At 43.0% G+C, this 20209-nt stretch overlaps 1 protein-coding gene across 1 annotated transcript in view; it reads left to right on the top strand.

Moving 5' to 3' along the window:
- LOC126413241 (gastrula zinc finger protein XlCGF8.2DB-like) overlaps nt 1–20209 on the top strand; it is a 188210-nt gene that overhangs the window by 145565 nt on the left and 22436 nt on the right. Inside the window, exons 2-3 of the mRNA XM_050083141.1 lie at nt 12306–12692; nt 17980–18229. Coding sequence (XP_049939098.1) covers nt 12306–12692; nt 17980–18229 — 637 coding nt within the window. The remainder of the gene's footprint in view (nt 1–12305; nt 12693–17979; nt 18230–20209) is intronic.

The following is a 20209-nucleotide window of genomic DNA, read 5'->3' as shown; positions in this document are numbered from 1 at the left end:
AAATTATCTCAAATAATAAAGTTATTGTAGAGCTGTGAAATCGCTTCAATCGTTTGTAATAACCCTGTATTTCTCTCAGTTTAGGGAGCTTTTCTCCAGAACAACGTTAGATATAGATATCGCCGAATTAGGACTGGAGTCCACATACAGCATTATCCCACAAGTCATATGAAAAGGAGAAAGTGTATTGTTATACACACATCAAAAAAAGTTTTGCATCACCTCGGTTCCGAGAGTTCCGGAACCTGTACAGAAAATTGGAACAGAGATCAACATAAACATCATTTCCGCCCTCTTTATTGCTCATGGAAACCACACATTGCGTGTTGTACCACCATACAGCGAGACCTTCAGAGGTGGTGGTACAGATTGGTGTACACACCGGTACCTCAAACACCCTGTAGCACGTCCTCTTGCATTGATACATGCCTGTATTCGTCGTGGCATACTATCCACAAGTTCATCAAGGGACTGTTGGTCCTACCCTACCGCACTGCATCGTGTCGTGGTTGTAAAGATGGACCACGCCATGGACGTCGGGAGAGATGTTGCGCATCATGCAGACAATTGCGCATAGTTTGAATCGTAACACGACGTCCTGTGGCTGCACGAAACGCATTATTCAACATGATGGCGTTGCTGTCTGAGTTCCTTCGAGCCATAATCTGTAGGTAGCGGTCATCCGCTGCAGCAGTAGCCCTTGGGCGGCCTGAGCGAAGCATGTCATCGACAGTTTCTGTCTCTCTGTATCTCCTCCATGTCCGAACAACATCGCTTTGGCTCACTCCGAGACGCCTGGACACTTCCCTTGTTGAGAGCCCTTCCTGGCACAGAGTAACAATGCGGTATTGACCGTCTAGGCATGGTTGAACTACAGACAACATGAGCCGTGTATCTCTTTCCCGGTGGAATGACTGGAAGTGATCGGCTGTCGTACCCCTCCGTCTAATAGGCGCTGCTCATGCATTGTTGTTCACATCTTTGGGCGGGTTTAGTGACATCTCGGAGCAGTCAAAGGGACTGTGTCTGTGAAACACTATCCACAGTCAACGTCTATCTTCAGGAGTTCCGGGAATCGGGGTGATGCAATACTTTTTTTTAAGTGTGTAGAACTGATGCCTTCAAGTGCTATTACTGTGGTGTGTGTAAGAAAAAGAAAACTAGAAATGGAAGAGTTCGAAGCCAAGAAACGAAAACTAGAGTATATGGCGAAGACGACTGCTATACTGCTATACTGAATATAAACTGCAGTTATAAAAGGAAAAAGCTATTACAGATTTACAGGCACGACTTGTATATTTCTTTAAACAGTGTGTATGGCGAAATCTGCCGTCGACTGTGGGACATAGAATATCTGAATTTAATGTAAACAACACTGATAAGTGGTCATATGCTGGAGTCGTAGCCGGAAATGATGTATTGGAGCACGTTTGCTACGTTAAAGAACACATGAAAAATCTGTCTGTAAAGCTAAATTCTCACTCGGTTCTGATTACAAAGGATTGTTACATTGTATCTAAATGGACTGGTCTGGGCGTTGTGCATATAGCAACAGAGCAACTGTTTACAAAGTTTAAAACCAACAGAATGAGAACACTTGTTGGTCACTCGTTACAAAAGTTGTAAACATAAAGCTCTACACATAAATGCCACGATTGTGTGCAGCAGAAGTGCTGGTGTGTGCACCGAGGAAGATGTGGATTATTGTAACAAAAGCGTTATGCATGAAATAATAAGTAAAATTAAAATTCCCGAATGATCTCGCCTAGAGGTGCTGAAAGATACAGAGCTAATGGCCAAAGTCATTACAGAGATAGCTCACACGAAAAAATTTGAGAACATATCTTCCTTGTTCCCATCGTATTACTGGCTGAGGGGAGAATTAGAGGAGACCAGTCAAATTATGAGTTAAAAATTAAGCCATTAAAACTATACCACATAAAACTATAGAGCGAGTTGTGCGCTGCGTGTGATGCACATGCAGGAATTAGTAAATTTTGAGGATGTATTATGCTTTCTTGCATGCTGCCCTGGTAAGAATCCTACAAATTCTCACATTTAAAATGATCTATGTGTGTGGGATGCCAGCAGTCGTATAATCTTGAAAATGAGATGAAACTAGGTAGTTGAAAGCGTAGCGACCCCATGTCTGATTTCGAGATTTTATTTTTCCTCTTTTATCTATTTTTTCTATTTTTCCGTTTTACTCTTCTTTCCTGTATGTAACACAGCAACTGTGCTTAGTAGACTTATTACTCCAGCAAACAAACTGTGGAACACCATACATAGATTGACATTTGTTTGAGTACGAAATAAAACAGCGGGCTGCTACTGAGCACCTCGAAATTACCATTGCAAGCTGACAGCTCGTTTTTTTTTTTTTTTTTTTTTTTTTTTTTTTTTTTTTTTTTTTTTTTTTTTTAGACAACCACAGCGTTCAGAATTCAAACAAAGGGTACGATAAAATCTTATTGCTGAGAACACAATGGATCGTGTGTTTTGGCCCAGTGCAAGACTCCTGAATTGTATTAAAAACCAACTAAGAATATTTATCGATGTGCTTCACTCTGCGCCAATTGCTTTTTATGAAGTATCCAGAGGTGTGATTTAGGAAAGATTTTAGTCTTCCTTGGCTAAGGAGTAGGGTATTACCACACAGGAGACGACTGCAGAATGGATCGTGTGTTTGATCCCTGTGCAAGTCTGTGGCTTATACCTATATTTTCTTCTTCTGTGTCACGGAATATAGTTCACTCAATTGGCAATTCCATACCGCTACTGCCGCTGTAATCACAATATTTTGTCTCTGCTTTACGTGTATTACGTCCTCGAAATCTTCATCTCTGAAGACTGACACTTTCATGTTGTCACACTGAAATGTTGAGCAGCATATCTTGCAATAGTTCGAGAGTCTTTCTTTCGTTTTGCTTATTCGAGGTCAGAATATGGACCATGTGGTTGAGCGCTTGGTATTTAGCGCATATTTCAGCCGAGGCAGCATCATGGTGGATAAAATCTCTAACGTCATTTCCGGCTGTGATCTACTAATTTTTAGAACACGACGACTTTCCCATCTACGTCTACATATCTGTACAGTATAAAGACTAGCATCACTTTAATACGTGTAGCGGCATTTGTCTATAATTCATAGGAGCCTTGCAATTGGCTTTAAACCTAGTATGATAGTTCTTTGTGCAGATGAGACGTACAAAATCGAATTTTCGTAGCGGTTTTGTTCATTTTTTCGTATTTTAATGAGTTACACAACGAATTTACATGCATCGATATTTAATGTGTGCTTCCCAAACGTGTGACGTCTCTGAACATACGTTACGTAGTTTTTCCGAGATATGAACTAGTCACACTGTGTATGGAAGTGTCATATCTCTCACTGGTACCATTTTTGGTCATGTATTTACAAGATGTGCATATTTTTCTGAGGTCTAAGTAATAGTTTGGTAATAAAAACATCTTGTTCATTCTTTCCCTAAAAATTGAACTGTATTTTGTGTGTGTTAGAGTTGGTATGGTTGGATACAGGTTTTTATTTTCGCTGCAGTCTGGAACCGCGAGACCGCTACGGTCGCAGGTTCGAATCCTGCCTCGGGCATAGATGTGTGTGATGTCCTTAGGTTAGTTAGGTTTAAGTAGTTCTAAGTTCTAGGGGACTGATGACCTCAGATGTTGAGTCCCATAGTGCTCAGAGCCATTTGAACCATTTTTTTATTTTCGTGAGCTGTATTTTCCAGAAATGCAACTGTGCACATTGAATACACACATCATATATTAGTATACTGCTGCCACATGAGCACTGCAATTTTAGCGCTGCTAACATATTTTTTAGAATATCGTGAAATACAATGTAGTACAAATAAACTCTACATAGCCTTTAGGGAGCCTTCTGACAGCAAAGTGCTGTTACTGTGCAAGGCATACAGTAGGCATGTGCTTTTTTTAATAATAGCACTAACTGCTAATGAATAGCATCGTTTATATCTTTACTAGTGAATAACATGATGCATTATCTTTTTCCCTTCTAAATTGTGCTTGAGATCATTTATAAATGTGGGAAAATATAGTTTGAGGATGTGTTGTTACTTACACCAAGATCAGGACTAATTAGTCGCATTCAGTCTGTCTACTTGACTACTTAGCTGACATGTATTTTTCTGTAACTGCAAGTCTGGACAGCATAATTTTACGAAATCAAATTATTGGGCCTAACATATGAAATGTCACCTGTCATTAATAATAGAAATCTACCACTAGATCACATACTTTAGAATTTTGGGGCACTAATTTGATGAATATGTGTATATGTGGTAATTAATTCATGTTTTTCTACATTCCAGATTTATTTGACATCACATTAACTGATTTCAGTCTTACAACGTTTTTTCACGTACTAACTTCAAGTAAAAATGTAAATGTCCTACTTTATGAGCTGCCTACTTTTTTGCAAACATTTTTGAATTTTTTCAATATCTTAGTTGTGGAACATAATCAGTTAACGACTCTGTTGTATTTTACCACTATAGGTCTGACTGAAAACTGCTATAATTGTATTAGCTTTCAGTAGGGCGGTGTCATTTGTAATAACAACAGTAATTAGCAATTAGTAACGCTATTTATATTGTTTCTAGTCAACAACATGGTGCCTTATATTTTTATCTCTTTATTAGGACTATCTCCTTCGTTTTACACCACATAGGTAGATAGGTATCGTAGAAACAAGAAAAACAACCATTTTCACAGCATCGAGTACATCATACAAATGCTGCATTTTTACATTTGCTACTGCACCCTTACAATATGAACTCAACAGAACTGATCTGGAGCCAAGCTGCGGGATTTGGCCCGAGAAGTAACAAGACTGTTAAACTGTCAGGCGTACTGGAACTAACGCACGCAGCTTTTTCATATGCCACTGCCGAACGCTGGAGGGATACAGAACGGCTCGTAATAAAAGAAGAAGGCAAAATGCGGCGCCTAGTTGGCTTCGTGGATTCTGTTGTTGATAGGCTCGTAGCAGGTGACGCTTTCAGAACTAAAATGTATTTCTCGGTTTCGGATAAGGAAGGAGCTAAGAGATTACCAGGCTAGTGATTGTAATTAATACCTTCAGTGGCTCCAGTGTTCAACAGTACGGTGAAATCCCTGCAGTACGCTTCTGCATTACACACAACTCGTTCAGAAAAATTACCCTATGAAACTTCCTGGCAGATTAAAACTGTGTGCCCGACCGAGACTCGAACTCGGGACCTTTGCCTTTCGCGGGTAAGTGCTCTACCATCTGAGCTACCGAAGCACGGCTCACGCCCGGTACTCACAGCCGTACTTCTGCCAGTACCTCGTCTCCTACCTTCCAAACTTTACAGAAGCTCTCCTGCGAACCTTGCAGAACTAGCACTCTTGAAAGAAAGGATATTGCGGAGACATGGCTTAGCCACAGCCTGGGGATGTTTCCAGAATGAGATTTTCACTCTGCAGGAGAGCTTCTGTAAAGTTTGGAAGGTAGGAGACGAGGTACTGGCAGAAGTAAGGCTGTGAGTACCGGGTGTGAGCCATGCTTCGGTAGTTCAGCTGGTAGAGCACTTGCCCGCGAAAGGCAAAGGTCCCGAGTTCGAGTTTCGGTCGGGCACACAGTTTTAATCTGCCAGGAAGTTTTATATCAGCGCACACTCCGCTGCAGAGTGAAAATCTCATTCTAAATTACCCTATGTTTAAGTTACAAATTTTCATCGCTTTTGTTTGTAATTAGAATACTATGTCAGGTGAAAACGAGTGCATTCCATTTTTTGCATCTGGTCACCTAAGAAGCGCGCGGCGAATATTATTTCATTATAGAATGAAATTTTCACTCTACAGCGGAGTGTGCGCTGATATGAAACTTAATGGCAGATTAAAACTGTGTACCGGATCGATACTCGAACTCTGGACCTTTGTCTTTCGTGGGCAAGTGCTCTACCGGCTGAGCTACCCAAGTACGACTCACGCCCCGTCCTCACAGCTTTAGCTGTTTAGAGCACTTGCCCGCGAAAGGCAAAGGTCCCGAGTTCGAGTCTCCGTCCGGCACACAGTTTTAATCCGTCAGGAAGTTTCATTATTTCATTCTCTTCAAAAATAAATGAGGTTCTATGCTATATCGTTTCTTTGCTCGTCTCTTTTTACATCTGAACTGCAACTGCTCAGATCATTGCAGATCAGTTGGACCGCTGTTTGGCCAGTGCTGTCCTACTTTAATGCACCGGTAAAGTTGTTGTCCCGCATTATCGCTCAGTCTATGTGCGTTTAACACAGCATATAACGCATCCTTATGATTGTACGTTACTGCACTGGTCACAGCTTGGCTTCCACTCCACGTGAAACGAAATCCAAAGAGATTCTAGTAATCGCAGAAGAATACATGCCGTAATGTTTATATCAGGTTTCTTCTTATGATGAACGGCTTATAGTTTCTTATCAAAGAATTCTTCCATTACTGGCTGCAGATGGTTTGTTTCGTGCTATGCCTTCATACAGACTGGAGTATTGTCACCAGTGTGTATATGATGTTTCATAACAGGCCTTGCTGGTAACAGATTACTCGTATTAAACAAATCCATGAATCATAGCAGGAGTACTTGCATCGCTCGTTGATGAACAGCTTCTCTGTCCCTCTGGTCTTTGCCAGTCCTATCAGTGTCTTCTTCAAACAAAACATCTAAACTGCCAATCATTCAGCACTTAGACATAGCATCCTCATCCAGGCCAAAATTATTAGGCTAAAAACGAACTGTAAACTCACTGACTATATTGCTAAAGCGCACTAAGCTTCTGTGTACAAAACGATGCATCTTATCTAATTCCTCATTCTTTTACAAGTAGTTCTACAACACGTATATTTTGGTAAGTCGGTACCACAGTAACTCAAAGGAACGCCCCTGTGGCTGACAGTATATCGTCTTGTGAAACAGACCTTGTGTGCCTACAGTTTAGCTGGCAACACCACCATCATCGGTGCTTCACTTCCAGCTGTTTCTCTTAGCAGAATGAAATTGGCACCACGGTCAACAGCATATGGCAAAAGATCCATTTTAGCATGATTTTTATCAAGGAAGTGAAGCCGAAAATTGCAGAATACAGTTCACCAACATGTGTCAGCGCTTTCATGTGCTCAAGGAAACTCATAGCTCAATGTTAGAGTTGATACGTGTTGTCCCAAATGATTTTACGTCACAATTACCTAGTCCACATATTCTGTCAAGTGGAGACTTGAGTCTCTTCCCGGAAATGCGGTCCCGACAGATGACAGGCATGCGTGGACGGGTCTCCTCGTACCAGTTCGTCTGCATTTACAGTGTTCCAAAGTGACCAGAGACTCTTTTAAGGGGATAGCAACCAGCCACAAATTTTCTTTCGGTTCTTTTATTCAAAGGGTAGCGTTACCGATTTCGAATCGTTATGATTCATCTTCAGACGGTTTTCAAGCTTTCATTGCATGTGGTGCATTTTTTACAGATTAATTGTCCTAAAATATAAATGATACATAATTATAAGCACGCCACGCAGATGGTTGCGTTACACATTTTCATTGGATGTGACTTGCGTGAAATGTCGGTTTGGAGTGTTTGTGTTCATTACATTCGTCCAACAGATGTGAATGCATTCCCACTGCATTCTTATCGCTGCACAAGTAAATTTTTCTCACTGAACACTTTAGATTTGTCACAGGAGAATTTTCTAACGCCCACCACATGTTTTACTACAAAGTACTTACAAACATATGAGTGTCAAAGATGCTATGATGTATCGTAACATTATGAAGATGTCCCATGTATCGAAAAAGATCATATATTCACTTATGCAACTGAAACACCTTTTACACTATTTGTCGTTATTTAATGTTACCTAAAGCTACTTATTTACATACATGAGATTCTGAAAATGAAAGTAGGAGACGAGGTACTATCGGAAATAAATCTCTGAGGACGGACCGCAAGTCATACTTCTGTTGCTCATTTGGTAGAGCACATACCCTGGAAAGGCAAAGTTTCCAATTTTAAGTCTCGGTCCGGCATACATTTTTAATCTGCCAAGAAGTTTCGTACATGAGACTATTTAAAACTATATTCAGAACGACAGACGCTTACGTATTGACTCCCTCTATTTCACTCATGCCGTCAGTTTAATCCGTCGGCCACGTCCACTTCATAATGAGCTGCCTGGTGTCTTTATTTACAAACATTTGCAAACCCTCGTCACCAGTTTTGTGAACCCTAATCACCACTTTTGTGTACTCTCGTCGCCAGTTTTGTAAAGGCCTCGTCGCTACTGCTGTGCCGGCCGTGTTGCCACTGTTGTTACAGTAGGCCGAGATTGTGAGTTCGTGAAACGGTGACTGGAGCAGTACACCGCTACGACAATTTCTCCCTAGCACTATTACACAGCTAGGCCCCAGGGTCAGGTAACAGGAAACGAGAACGAAGGTTCTACAACACTGCAAGAAATTAGTAACGAAGTCACACAAATGAGTTAAAATGGTGTACTTATCTTTGTGACTTGGTGAATGATTAAGTCTGCAACGCTGCATGTAATATTACACAAGAAAGGACCTCAGTAGTTAGGTGCAAATAATCGTAGGTACACTTCACAGTACATAGCAAATGCAGTTTACAAGATCTGTCTGTTCCCTTCTAAGAGCTCACTAAGCGATATTACCTGTCTACGTCAGCCGTGGACGATGAACTATATCCAAGTGGGCCTGAGTTGCTCTTCTGTCTTCAGACTAGGCTACTCCCCGTTATCGTCCTGTCATTGTCGGTCAGCAGTTGGCCTAGGCGATGTCGGTATCTTCATCCTCAGAGCCGCCCATGGAACTCACGCAAGTGGCGAGTCTCTATGGCACTGGCACCAGCTTGCATCTTTGCCCCTGTGGTGCTTTAGCCTTGGCTGTGTCTTGATCGGACGACACCGCACAAAAACTGCCTGCCATGGCACCTATCAGACTTCTCCACGCATGCCGCAGCATCTTGTTTTGCTTAGGACTACATCCATTTGTTTGCAACCATGTCTCCGCAGTGACTACCAGTAGTCCACCGCGCAGACAGTGCAGTACTACTCGTCAACAATGAGGATTTACTCCCACTAATGATCACTCTTCACCGTCATTCGCTGACTGGTTTCACTGTAGTGTACGCTCTTAAGTTTACTGAACTACATTCAAACATTACGTAACGTTATGCCTTAACATGAAATACCTGGAAAAGGATTTAACACAACACATTTTGTATTATGAACACAGCAAGACCCAGCTCCCTAAATAAAACCTACTCTCGTAGTATATCGGTATTTTCAATAGACCTTCGTTTCTAATTAATTAACCCGGTTGGTTGAGCGGTTTTCTCGCTCGTCGTTTAGCTGTATCGAAGGGCACCTTTTCCTTCGAACAAACATTCTGTTCCGCTTGTTTTTCTACTATTTTGTTTCGTTCAATCAGCAAGAGAATGCTTGCTCTTTCTGTTAGTGCTCTATCTCTGACAACATGTGAGTTGAATTCGTAAGTTGAATTGTACGTCTGTAAAACTTCGTTCCTGCAAAAGTTTATGTTTACCAACTAAATGTTCTGCTGCATCTGACCTCTTCGTTGTAAATTTTCCATCATCACTCTGCCTCCCAGTATATAGCACGTTGACTGGATCTTGTCTCTTTTGAAAGGTAGGTTCACTCACAAAATTTTCTGTTAATATTGATCACTCCACTACAGTCTCCTTTCTTTAATTTTCCTCTTCCCCTTCTCCTACATCTTTATCTTAGTCCTTCTATTCCTCTTCTTCCTTGTTATTGACTTGTCTCTTCCCTTCATCTCCATAATGGTTCAAATGGCTCTGAGCACTATAGGACTTAATTTCTGTGGTCATCAGTCCCCTAGAACTTAGAACTACTTAAACCTAACTAACCTAAGGACATCACATACATCCATGCCAGAGGTAAGATTCGAACCTCCAACCGTAGCGGTCACGCGGTTCCATACTGTAGCTCCTAGAGGCCGGCCGGTGTAGCCGTGCGGTTCAAGGCGCTTCAATCCGGAACCGAGTGACCGCTACGGTCGCCGGTTCGAATCCTACCTCGGGCATAGATGTGTGTGATGTCCTTAGGTTAGTTGGGTTTAAGTAGTTCTAAGTTCTAGGGGACTGATGACCTCAGATGTTAAGTCCCATAGTGCTCAGAGCTATTTTCAACCATTTTTTTCACTCTTCATACTGCATCCATTTTTCCATGATAGTACACTACTGACCATTAAAATTACTACATCACGAAGATGACGTGCTACAGACGCGAAATTTAACCGACATGAAGAAGATGCTGTTATATGCAAATGATTAGCTTTTCATTCACACAAGGTTGGCGCCGGTGGCGACACCTACAACGTGCTGACATGAGGAAAGTTTCCAACCGATTTCTCATACACAAACAGCAGTTGACCGGCGTTGCCTGGTGAAACGTTGTTGTGATGCCTCGTGTAAGGAGGAGAAATGCGTACCATGACGTTTCCGACTTTGATAAATGTCGGATTGTAGCATATCGCGATTGCGGTTTATCGTATCGCGACATTGCTGCTCGCATTGGTCGAGATCCAATGACTGTTAGCAGAATATGGAATCGGTGGGTTGAGGAGAGTAATGCGGAACGCTTTGCTGGATCCCAACCGCCTCGTATCACTAGCAGTCGAGATGACAGGCATCTTATCCGGATGGCTGTAACGGATCGTGCAGCCACATCTCGATCCCTGAGTCAATAGATGAAGTCTGCAAGACAACAACCATCTGCACGAACAGTTCGACGACGTTTGCAGCAGCAAGGTTTATCAGCTCGGAGACCATGGCTGAAGTTACCGTTGACGCTGCATCACAGACAGGAGCGCCTGCGATGGCGCACTCAGCGACGAACCTGGGTACACGAATGGCAAAACGTCAATTTTTCGGATGAATCCAGGTTCTGTTTACAGCATCATGATGGGCGCATCCGTGTTTGGCGACATCGCGGCGAACGCACATTGGAAGCGTGTATTCGTCATCGCCATACTGGCGTATCACCCGGCGTGATGGTATGGGGTGACCTCTTGTTCGCGTTGACGACACTTTGAACAGTGGACGTTACTTTTCAGATGTGTTACGACCCGTGGCTCTACCTTCATTCGATCCATGCGAAACCCTACATTTTAGCAGGATAAAGCACGACCGCATGTTGCAGGCCCTGGATACAGAAAATGTTCGACTGCTGCCCTGGCCAGCACATTATCCTGATCTCTCACCAAGTGAAAACGTCTGGTCAATGGTGGCCGAGCAACTGGCTCGTCATAATACGCCAGACACTACTCTTGATGAACTGTGGTATCGTGTTGAAGTCGCATGGGCAGCTGTACCTGTACACGCCATCCAAGCTCTGATTGACTCAATGCCCAGGCGTATCAAGGCCGTTATTACGGCCAGAGGTGGTTGTTCTGGGTACTGATTTCTCAGGACCTATGCACCTAAATTGCGTGAAAATGTAATGACATGTCTGTGGTGTCACCGCCAGACACCACACTTGCTAGGTGGTAGCTTAAATCGGCCGCGGTCCATTTAGTACATGTCGGACCCGCGTGTCGCCACTGTGTAATCGCAGACCTAGCGCCACCACCAAGGCAGGTCTCGTGTACGAGAACCTAGCTACCGCCCCAGTTGTACGAGAACCTAGCTACCGACCAGATGTACGAAGCCTTTCGCTCTCATTAGCCGAGAGACAGAATAGCCATCAGCTAAGTTAATGGCTACAACTAGCAAGGCGCCATTTGTATCAGTGCCTATAGCTTACGAGTATTCAAGAGAGATGTATTCCAAGGACTAATAAAAAGATAAGTAATAAGCATCTACATACTTTTCTTCTTATTCATTTATAAGTTCTCATGTTCCAGACTTCACGCCCGTCTGCTTTAGCCGTGCGTGCCCTATCGGCTACAGCGTTAGTGTAGCTTGCATTTTCAGCCATTTAAACTTCACGGTGTCGGCCCAGCTACCGACACAACAATGTCAGTTCTAGTATACTATATTTGTCCAATGAATACCCGTTTATCATCTGCATTTCTTCTTCGTGTAGCAGTTTTAATGGCCAGTAGCGTAATAAGAATATCCATATCACCACCTCCATATACATCCTTTGCAATATCATTATCTCCAGCTGCTTCGACAACTCCCTTATCTCTTCTCTCCCTTGTCAGTTCTATTCTTCTTCTCTTTCGCTCAGCTCACATACGTTCCTGTTTCGGACACTGTACACCTTTGCAGGTGCACGCGCTCACGCATACGGGGGAGAAGCCGTACCAGTGCTCTCAGTGCGGCAAAGCGTTCACCCAGCAGCGCAACTACAAGTACCACATGTCGGTGCACGCGGGAACGCACGAGTTCGCGGCAGCGTGCCCCGAGTGCGGCAAGGTGTTCAACAACGGCGGCTATCTCAGCTCGCACATGAAGATCCACCGCAACCGCAGGGAGTACGCCTGCACCGAGTGCGGGCGGCGCTTCAACCAGCGCGTCGCCTACAACACGCACAAACGCATACACACGGGAGAGCGGCCACATGCCTGCTACCTCTGCGACAAAGCCTTCACGCGCAAGACGCTGCTTAACCAGCACATGCGCACGCACACCGGTGAGAAGCCCTTCAACTGTGAGGTAAGTTATCGGGAACACTGTTTTCTTCTAGTTTACTCTTACTTTCACTGATTAACATTTCCGTCCACATTTCCAAAGCAGACCTGTTCGTGTGGTGTAACACACAATAAGCTAGTTTCTGAGGCACGGGTGTGATCCAGACTTCAATCCAATCAGGCAGTTTCCCACGCTCGTTCAGGCAACGGTTGGGATGGCGCCTGGATTGCGCCTTAGAGAATATGATACTCAATACGTTAAGATACGATAACTCACCGAACAAAGGTTACATTATACTCAGACAGATGCCACACGGTCTATTCCTCTCGTAGATTACATTGTCGACTGTGGCTTCAGGAAGGACATCGGACCACAAAGTTATATAATAAAAACATAATTTTCCAAGCCCCGAAGAAATAGCCGCTTTACTATATGGGAAACGGAGAGAATAGATTATCTTTTAAAACCTACTGGATTGATTTATATTCATTTTGATGTTACTTCTTTAAGAGTGTAGATGAAGATGTAGGTTTCTGACGCTACGTATTTATAGCTCTTTTACAGTTAAATTGCAAGACACTGGGGTGATATATGGTGAGATATTCAAATCTTTATGCTAACATCGTTGTTTAAGTTTTCATTGGTTTCCTAAAATCACTTGAGTGAATAATGGAATAGTTGATGAAACAACATCACTATCACTTTCCAATTTTATCCTTCATGAACTGAACTACCGCTTATTCCTTCATTCCTAGAAATTAGCGATGTCGATAATTTGGCAGTTCTAGGCGTTTCAGTCCGGAACCACGATGCTGCTATGGTCGCAGGTTCGAATCCTGCCTCGGGCATGGATGTGTGTCAGGTCCTTAGGTTAAGTTACTTTTAAGCAGTTCTAAGTGTAGGGGACTGATGGCCTCAAATGTTAGGTCCCATATTGCTTAGAGCCATTTGAACCATTTGATAAACATAATGCTCGTTTATGTTGAGAGGGTACCAGACTAAATGTTCCTCTATGGGATTACGCCAATTTCAATGGGCTACACACAGTTACCACATAAATACTGTTCTGCAGTAGACTGTTTCTCCACAACAACATTCCTCACCGTTTGTTGTGGGTGGCACAAACCAGTTTGCTTGTGTCTTTCAGGAGACGTAAGCATTGGTAATGAATGTTCCACTGACTCAAAAATTTAATGCGTCTTTGTTCCTTTCTATTCCAAAAACTGAATGTCGTGATTAATGCAAGTAATTGCAAGGTTTTGGACCACTGTTCATTAATTTCGGTTGAATGTGTTCTTCAGTGTAGTCGTTAAATTGACCAGTGTGTGCTTTATGGTTTCAGTTTTTTAAGTTCCTGATACAAAGTTAGATTATTTTTCCAATTCATTAGATTTTAGCTATAAACCGGAACGTATTGGTGATTAACTTCAACAACTGCATTGGCTTCCACAATTTTAAATCTCAGTGCTACCCTCAACTTTGTCCGTTATTACTCTCTGCACAGCCACTTGGAATTCATAAAAAATTTTCAAATGTGTGTGAAATCTTATGGGACTTGGCTGCTAAGGTCATCAGTCCCTAAGCTTACACACTACTTAAACTAAATTATCCTAAGGACAAACACTCACAACCCATGCCCGAGGGAGGAATCGAACCTCCGCCGGGACCAGCCGCATACTCTATGCCTGCAGCGCCTTCGACCGCTTTTTTTTAAAATCTCATTTTGTTCGTTTTCGTTCGTTGCAGCTGCTCGTCGCGGACGTCGTAAGACAGTCGTTTAAGTTCGTTGTTGCTCGATTAGTTCAGTTTTTTTTATTACAGGGGCCAGCTAATCTTCTGACAGAACACGTTGAGCTACCGTGCCGGCGAACAAGTACAGTAAGCAGCTGTTCTATAGAGTGAAATCCCATTGCTGTAAGAGTCACTGCCAGCCTTTTGACCTTTTAAATTATGCAGATCCTAAATCTATGAATTTAACTGTTTCCAGACAAAGAATATACTTAGAATAAGCTCTCCTGAACATACGACAGTAGCGTCTATGAATCCATTCAAAGCTTTTAAGTCTCATAAAGTAATCGACTGAGACTATAAACGTGACAGAAGATTGTTTCAGTGTGAAACAATTTCTGAAAAACACTGACGGATTTGTAAGACAATAAGTATTTTGATATCTCAAATATGTGCCATCATCAGATAATGTTCCCTTGTGTGAAAGAAGTAATGAACCATTGTCCTTCTAAATGAGACAATTTCCTACATTCTTTGCATTTTTGTGTATGCGTCACTGTAATTTACTTCTACCTGAATTGCATAAGTAAAAAATAACCGACCACGTTTTTTGCAGAAATCTTGTTCCGTTTCTCCACGACGATTTAACACAAAAAAATAAACTATCTGTGCGTTCAGAAACGTTAGAGAGAACCTTGGTCTTAGTACATGCCTCTGGCGTTGTACTGATGTGTTGAGATTTTAGGTGCAAAATACGGAGGTCCCTTCAAGTGCGTGTACGAAAGCCACACTACGTTGCACACATACTTCTAGCTGTGTCACATCGTTTCAGTACGCTACCTACACAGTTTCCCTCCTTTTAAGTGCTTCTTTAAATCATAGGACATGCAGATTCATTGTCTGTACTGTTATGATACAGGCTTATCCATTACGCAATATGTTACGATGGCAACGACAGTCTTAATGCATCTTCGGTTTCTATTAAACTTTTACATGAACTGGCTATGTGATATCTATAGGAGTGGCTAGTTCACTTAACCGATACCAGTAAAATATGCAACATAACGTCATGGATTATTCACACGCCCCCAAAAGGAATCATCGATACTTGCGAGAAACACTGCAATGAAAACTATATCTTCCTCCTAATGATGGAGGTTTAATTGTCGTATCACATAGTTGACGAACAAAATACTTTATGATTGATGTAAAAATATATTTTCACCCTACGCAATGTTCATCCTAAAGGTCAGAAACTGTAAAGTTCTTTCGAGAAAAGCCTCAAGGTCACTAGCTTTGCTCATCTTTCGCACGACTGTAGTAAATACTTAGACCTTACGACGGCTGCTCTAGTATTAAGTGCTCCTCTGGCATTTTTGAAAAATAGACATTCGAGGCTTTAATAGCCGGATGGAAACTACGTATATGAAGGAATCGACTTCCGACCAGCGGCGATATCCTGATCAGCTAAGGAGGCCTGTCCGTACTGTGTTTAATTTTTATCCTAGTCTTTCAACAAACACTTGTATCCCTACAACGAATCGTATTTATTCGGAAAACAACAATAATAAAACGATAATCATTGTGGTGCAGTTACAGTGAAATGCAATCAAGAAATAATAAAGGGTCATTAATTGATCGATACTGCCGCGTGGGATAGCCGCGTGGTTTGAAGCGCCTTGCCACGGTTCGTGCAGCTACCCCCATCGGAGGTTCGAGTCCTCCGTCGGGCACGGGTGTGTGTGCTGTTCTTAGCGTAAGTTAGTAGTGTGTAAGCCTAGGGACCGATGACCTCAGTAGTCTGGTCCCAAAGGAACTTACCACAAATTTCCATATTTTATCGATTCTTTCGTGAACGTATCGCAGTGAGAACATATCGAGCTGTACCTGATTCGCACAAAGTACCTGTTGTAATTCTTCATGCTTTCCCGGCGATCTGTTGACATCTTGGATATTCGGGAATCCAGCCGGATATTCGCGTCGTTATCGCACGATACTTCAACAGCGTGCCTCGCTGTCATCTTCAGTTGCTACCTGAGACTGGTCCTTAGGTCGATCGAGTCCTGTATTTATACCTGGAAGGAGCTGAGCGTTCTGTCTTCGGTCCGCGCCGAGTCGAGTGTTCCCTCTGTGTTGCGCGCCCGCCTGACTCGGCTTCAATGGACCCCTCCAGTCGCGGATGTTCCGACTGCCGTCCGCGCCAGTTTTGGCCGTCCCCAACGGTTGTGGACGTCATCTGAGGTGTGTCAGACCCGATCTGAGATGTTGTGTACCATGTATCATGACTGTTACTATGATTTCCACTTCTTTTTCGTGCTGGGCGCTCCATAATCGGTCCGCGCCGTGTCGTGTGTTCCGTCTGCGGTCCGCGCCCGCCAGACGCAGCTACATTGGCTTTCTCTGATCGCCAGTGTTCCGACCGCCGTCCGCGCCCGGCCTGGCCGTCTTCTGAAGTCGAGTTCATGCTCTGGGGTGTGTCAAATCTGGTCTCTAATGTCCGACACCTTGTCTCACGGCTGTTCTCTCGGTCACCGCTTCAATTTGTTGTAGAATCCCGGAGTGTCCTGCGTTGAGTTTTCACAAGCTCAAGTGCTGGATTCCAGGCAGTGCTGATTTGGTATCCCGAGTCACGGTCGATTACATTATCTGTGACATTAAACTCAATGGCTTCTTTAATGAGACTGTCCTAAAATCTTGGTGTCGTTGTAATCAATTGAGTGACCAAGTTCCAGACAATGCTCTGCTATGGCTGATTTAGTTGCCTGTCTGAGTCTGGTGTGTCTCTGGTGTTCTTTACCCCTGATGTCCACAGTTCTGGTGATCCGGCCAATGGTGACGTCCCACACTGGCATGGTATGTGGTAAATACGTGGCTTAAGTAGCCCCAGGTCATCCTGGAACATCTGCGACTGGAGGGGTCCAATGAGGTCCAGTCAGGTGGGCGCGGACCACAGAGGGAACACTCGGCGTGGACCGAAGACGGAAGGCCCAGCTCCTTCCAGGCATAAATACTGGACTCGCTCTTGTCTTTCAGTAAGGACCAGTCTCAAGTAGCACATGAAGAAGACAGCGAGGCACGCTGTTTAAATATCACGCGAGAACGACGCGAATATCCGGCTGAATTCCCGAATATCCAAGATGTCAAGTACCTATTATTTGCGTCAGTGTATTGATAAGTATACAACAAATGCAATACCAAGATTGTACCACAATGATTACCATAATTATCTTTGTTATTCTCCGTAGAAACATGGCTTTTTGTAGTGATTTTGGTGGAAGATTAGCAAAAAAATTAAAAAAAGACATGGCTGCAATGTACTTTGGGAAGACGTGCAGACCTCAGCCTTATGTTTTGGCGCCTCTACTTGGCGGCTTGTATCCTCTTGTTATATTTAACAGGATCGTGACACTTGGAATGCTGAATTTTGGAAACGCTTGGAAACGCTACAGCAACATTTGTTAGATATAAATATTTACTAAAATCGTGTGGAACACGGGCAAAATCGGTGACCCATTAGATGTAGGACTCCAGTGTGAATGAGTTTGGTGAACTAACTAAGAGTTGTTTGTTATTATCGGCGCAGGTGTGCGGGAAGCGGTTCGCGGACCGCAGCAACATGGTTCTCCATCAGCGCCTGCACTCGGGCATCAGGCCGTACAGCTGCGGCGAGTGCGCCAAGGCGTTCACCAAGAAGCACCACCTCAAGACGCACATGTCCTGCCACACGGGGCTGCGGCCCTACACCTGCGACCGCTGCGGCGCGCGCTTCAGCCAGTCCAGCAACATGCGCACGCACCGCAAGAAGTGCACAGCGCCGGATCCGCCGAGCGGGGGTGATGGCGTCGAGGGCGGCGCCGGCGGAGGAAGCGGAGGGCCCTCGGCGAGAGCGGCGGGAGCCAGCGTCATCATGCGCGTGTCCGGCGAACTGGTGCAGCGCGCGCTGCATCGCACCGACGATGTAGCCGCCGCCAGCGCCCGAAACGTCACGTTCACTACCGACTCCGCTATGTCTCTCGCGGCTCCGACAGCCACCCACACAAGAAAAGATGGGAAGGCTCCACTCTCGAATTACAGTGTCTCACATACTGCCTGAGTCGCTGCGAGCCAGTATGCCAAGGCAATGCCAGTTACTTATTGTAAGAGACGATTATGTAGCCGCATCCACTTTAAGGGTTATTATCGTATTTAAGTTTTGTTCAACAGTGTTGCTTTTGGTGTAACACTGATCTCTATGTGATTAACGTCTCATGGTTGGGGTTCACAGTCATATAATATTTCTTAAAAGACATCATAGTCACCGTTGACTGTATAAAATATTTATTATTACGATTGCAATTTCAGCCTTATGGCCGTTTTCAAGCAACACTGCAAAAGTTACCTACACACAAAAAATTCAAAACTGAAGCTTAGGATGTATATACATGATTAAGCAAACATTTCATTAAGATACTGGCGCATTTATAAAAATTTGTGAGAAATTAAACATTTAACTGTATCCGAAGAATGTGATTTATTGTATCAATCTACTTCAACAGTGAAACATAGAACTGTACAGTTATTTTAGACACTCATCGAAAACGTTTTAAGCAATTTCGATGGAATAGTATACATATTTACTTCGTCGTATTTGCTATAATAGAGCCTGGTTGAAGGATGCATCCTGTATTTGTGTGGAGGCATTGTGATGTTTTGTCCCAATTTGTGGTGCTACACAATGAATTGGATTGCTGGCGAGCACTTTACGCCATTCATATTCGTAAAATGTATACGCATACAAAGTATTATATATGTCAGAGCTCTGTCTTCATCTCATTTACGAGCACTTAAGTCAATGTGAGAGTTTTTTTTACAGATAACACATGTATTAACCTCTATTATGTTATAAATAAATATTCCCATCTTATCCTACTGCCCCTTACAATCATAGCACTATTTAGAAAGCTGTACGATGTCGACAGATGAAAAGACTTTACGATATAAAGCTTGTAAGTTGTATCCTTCGTGTACACTATCTTTGCTCCGTGCACGGGCAGTATCTTTAGTAAAAGTATTTTCGCGCCAAAGGACTTAGCTCCACATGTCAGTGCACCTGAGCTTGTATGTGTGACAGATTATTAGAACGATGGTAACATTGACAGTTCAGTACATACTAAACGACATATTACGATGTAATAAGTGACGACATGTAATGTCAGATGGTCTTATATTCTGACAGAATGTAAGTAATGTACATTTCTCACCAATTTTTATAAGTGCGCTACTATCTTAATGAAATGTTCGCTTAATTATGTATATACAGCCTGTGCTTCGCTTTTGTATTTTTTGTGTTTAGGTAACTTTTGCAGTGTTACTTGAAAATGGTCATAAGGACAAAATTACAATCGTAATAATAAATATTTTATATAGTCAACGGCGACTATGATGTCTTTTAAGAAATGTTCTCTATGTATTTTCCAGCCCTTCCATCGTTCCCATTAGTCTTGAGAGCGACTCAGTGGTAATCTTCGTTTTCTTACCAAATTTATGGCTCAGACTGCACTCTACAATTTTTATTATTTCACTCCACATTATCAAACCCTGGAAATTCTGTCCCATCATCAAATGTGCCCTGAAAACTCAAGGAAATAAAACGAAAACAAGATATGTCTGTTTTGTAAATCGGTCTATTCTTTTTGCCACCATTCACAAAGAGCATCAAACTGAATTTCATCCACCGTCTAATTGCCACTTCTCTGCATCAAGTTATTTTTAGCAGAATGTCTCTTACTGAGAAATAATAATGATCGTTGATCCTTCCCTTTGACATTTTAGGC

This window comes from Schistocerca serialis, chromosome 7 (assembly GCF_023864345.2).
Source record: "Schistocerca serialis cubense isolate TAMUIC-IGC-003099 chromosome 7, iqSchSeri2.2, whole genome shotgun sequence".
Classification (NCBI taxonomy): domain Eukaryota; kingdom Metazoa; phylum Arthropoda; class Insecta; order Orthoptera; family Acrididae; genus Schistocerca; species Schistocerca serialis.
Note: the sequence above shows the minus strand (reverse complement) of the source record. Positions and strands in the feature narration are given on the sequence as shown.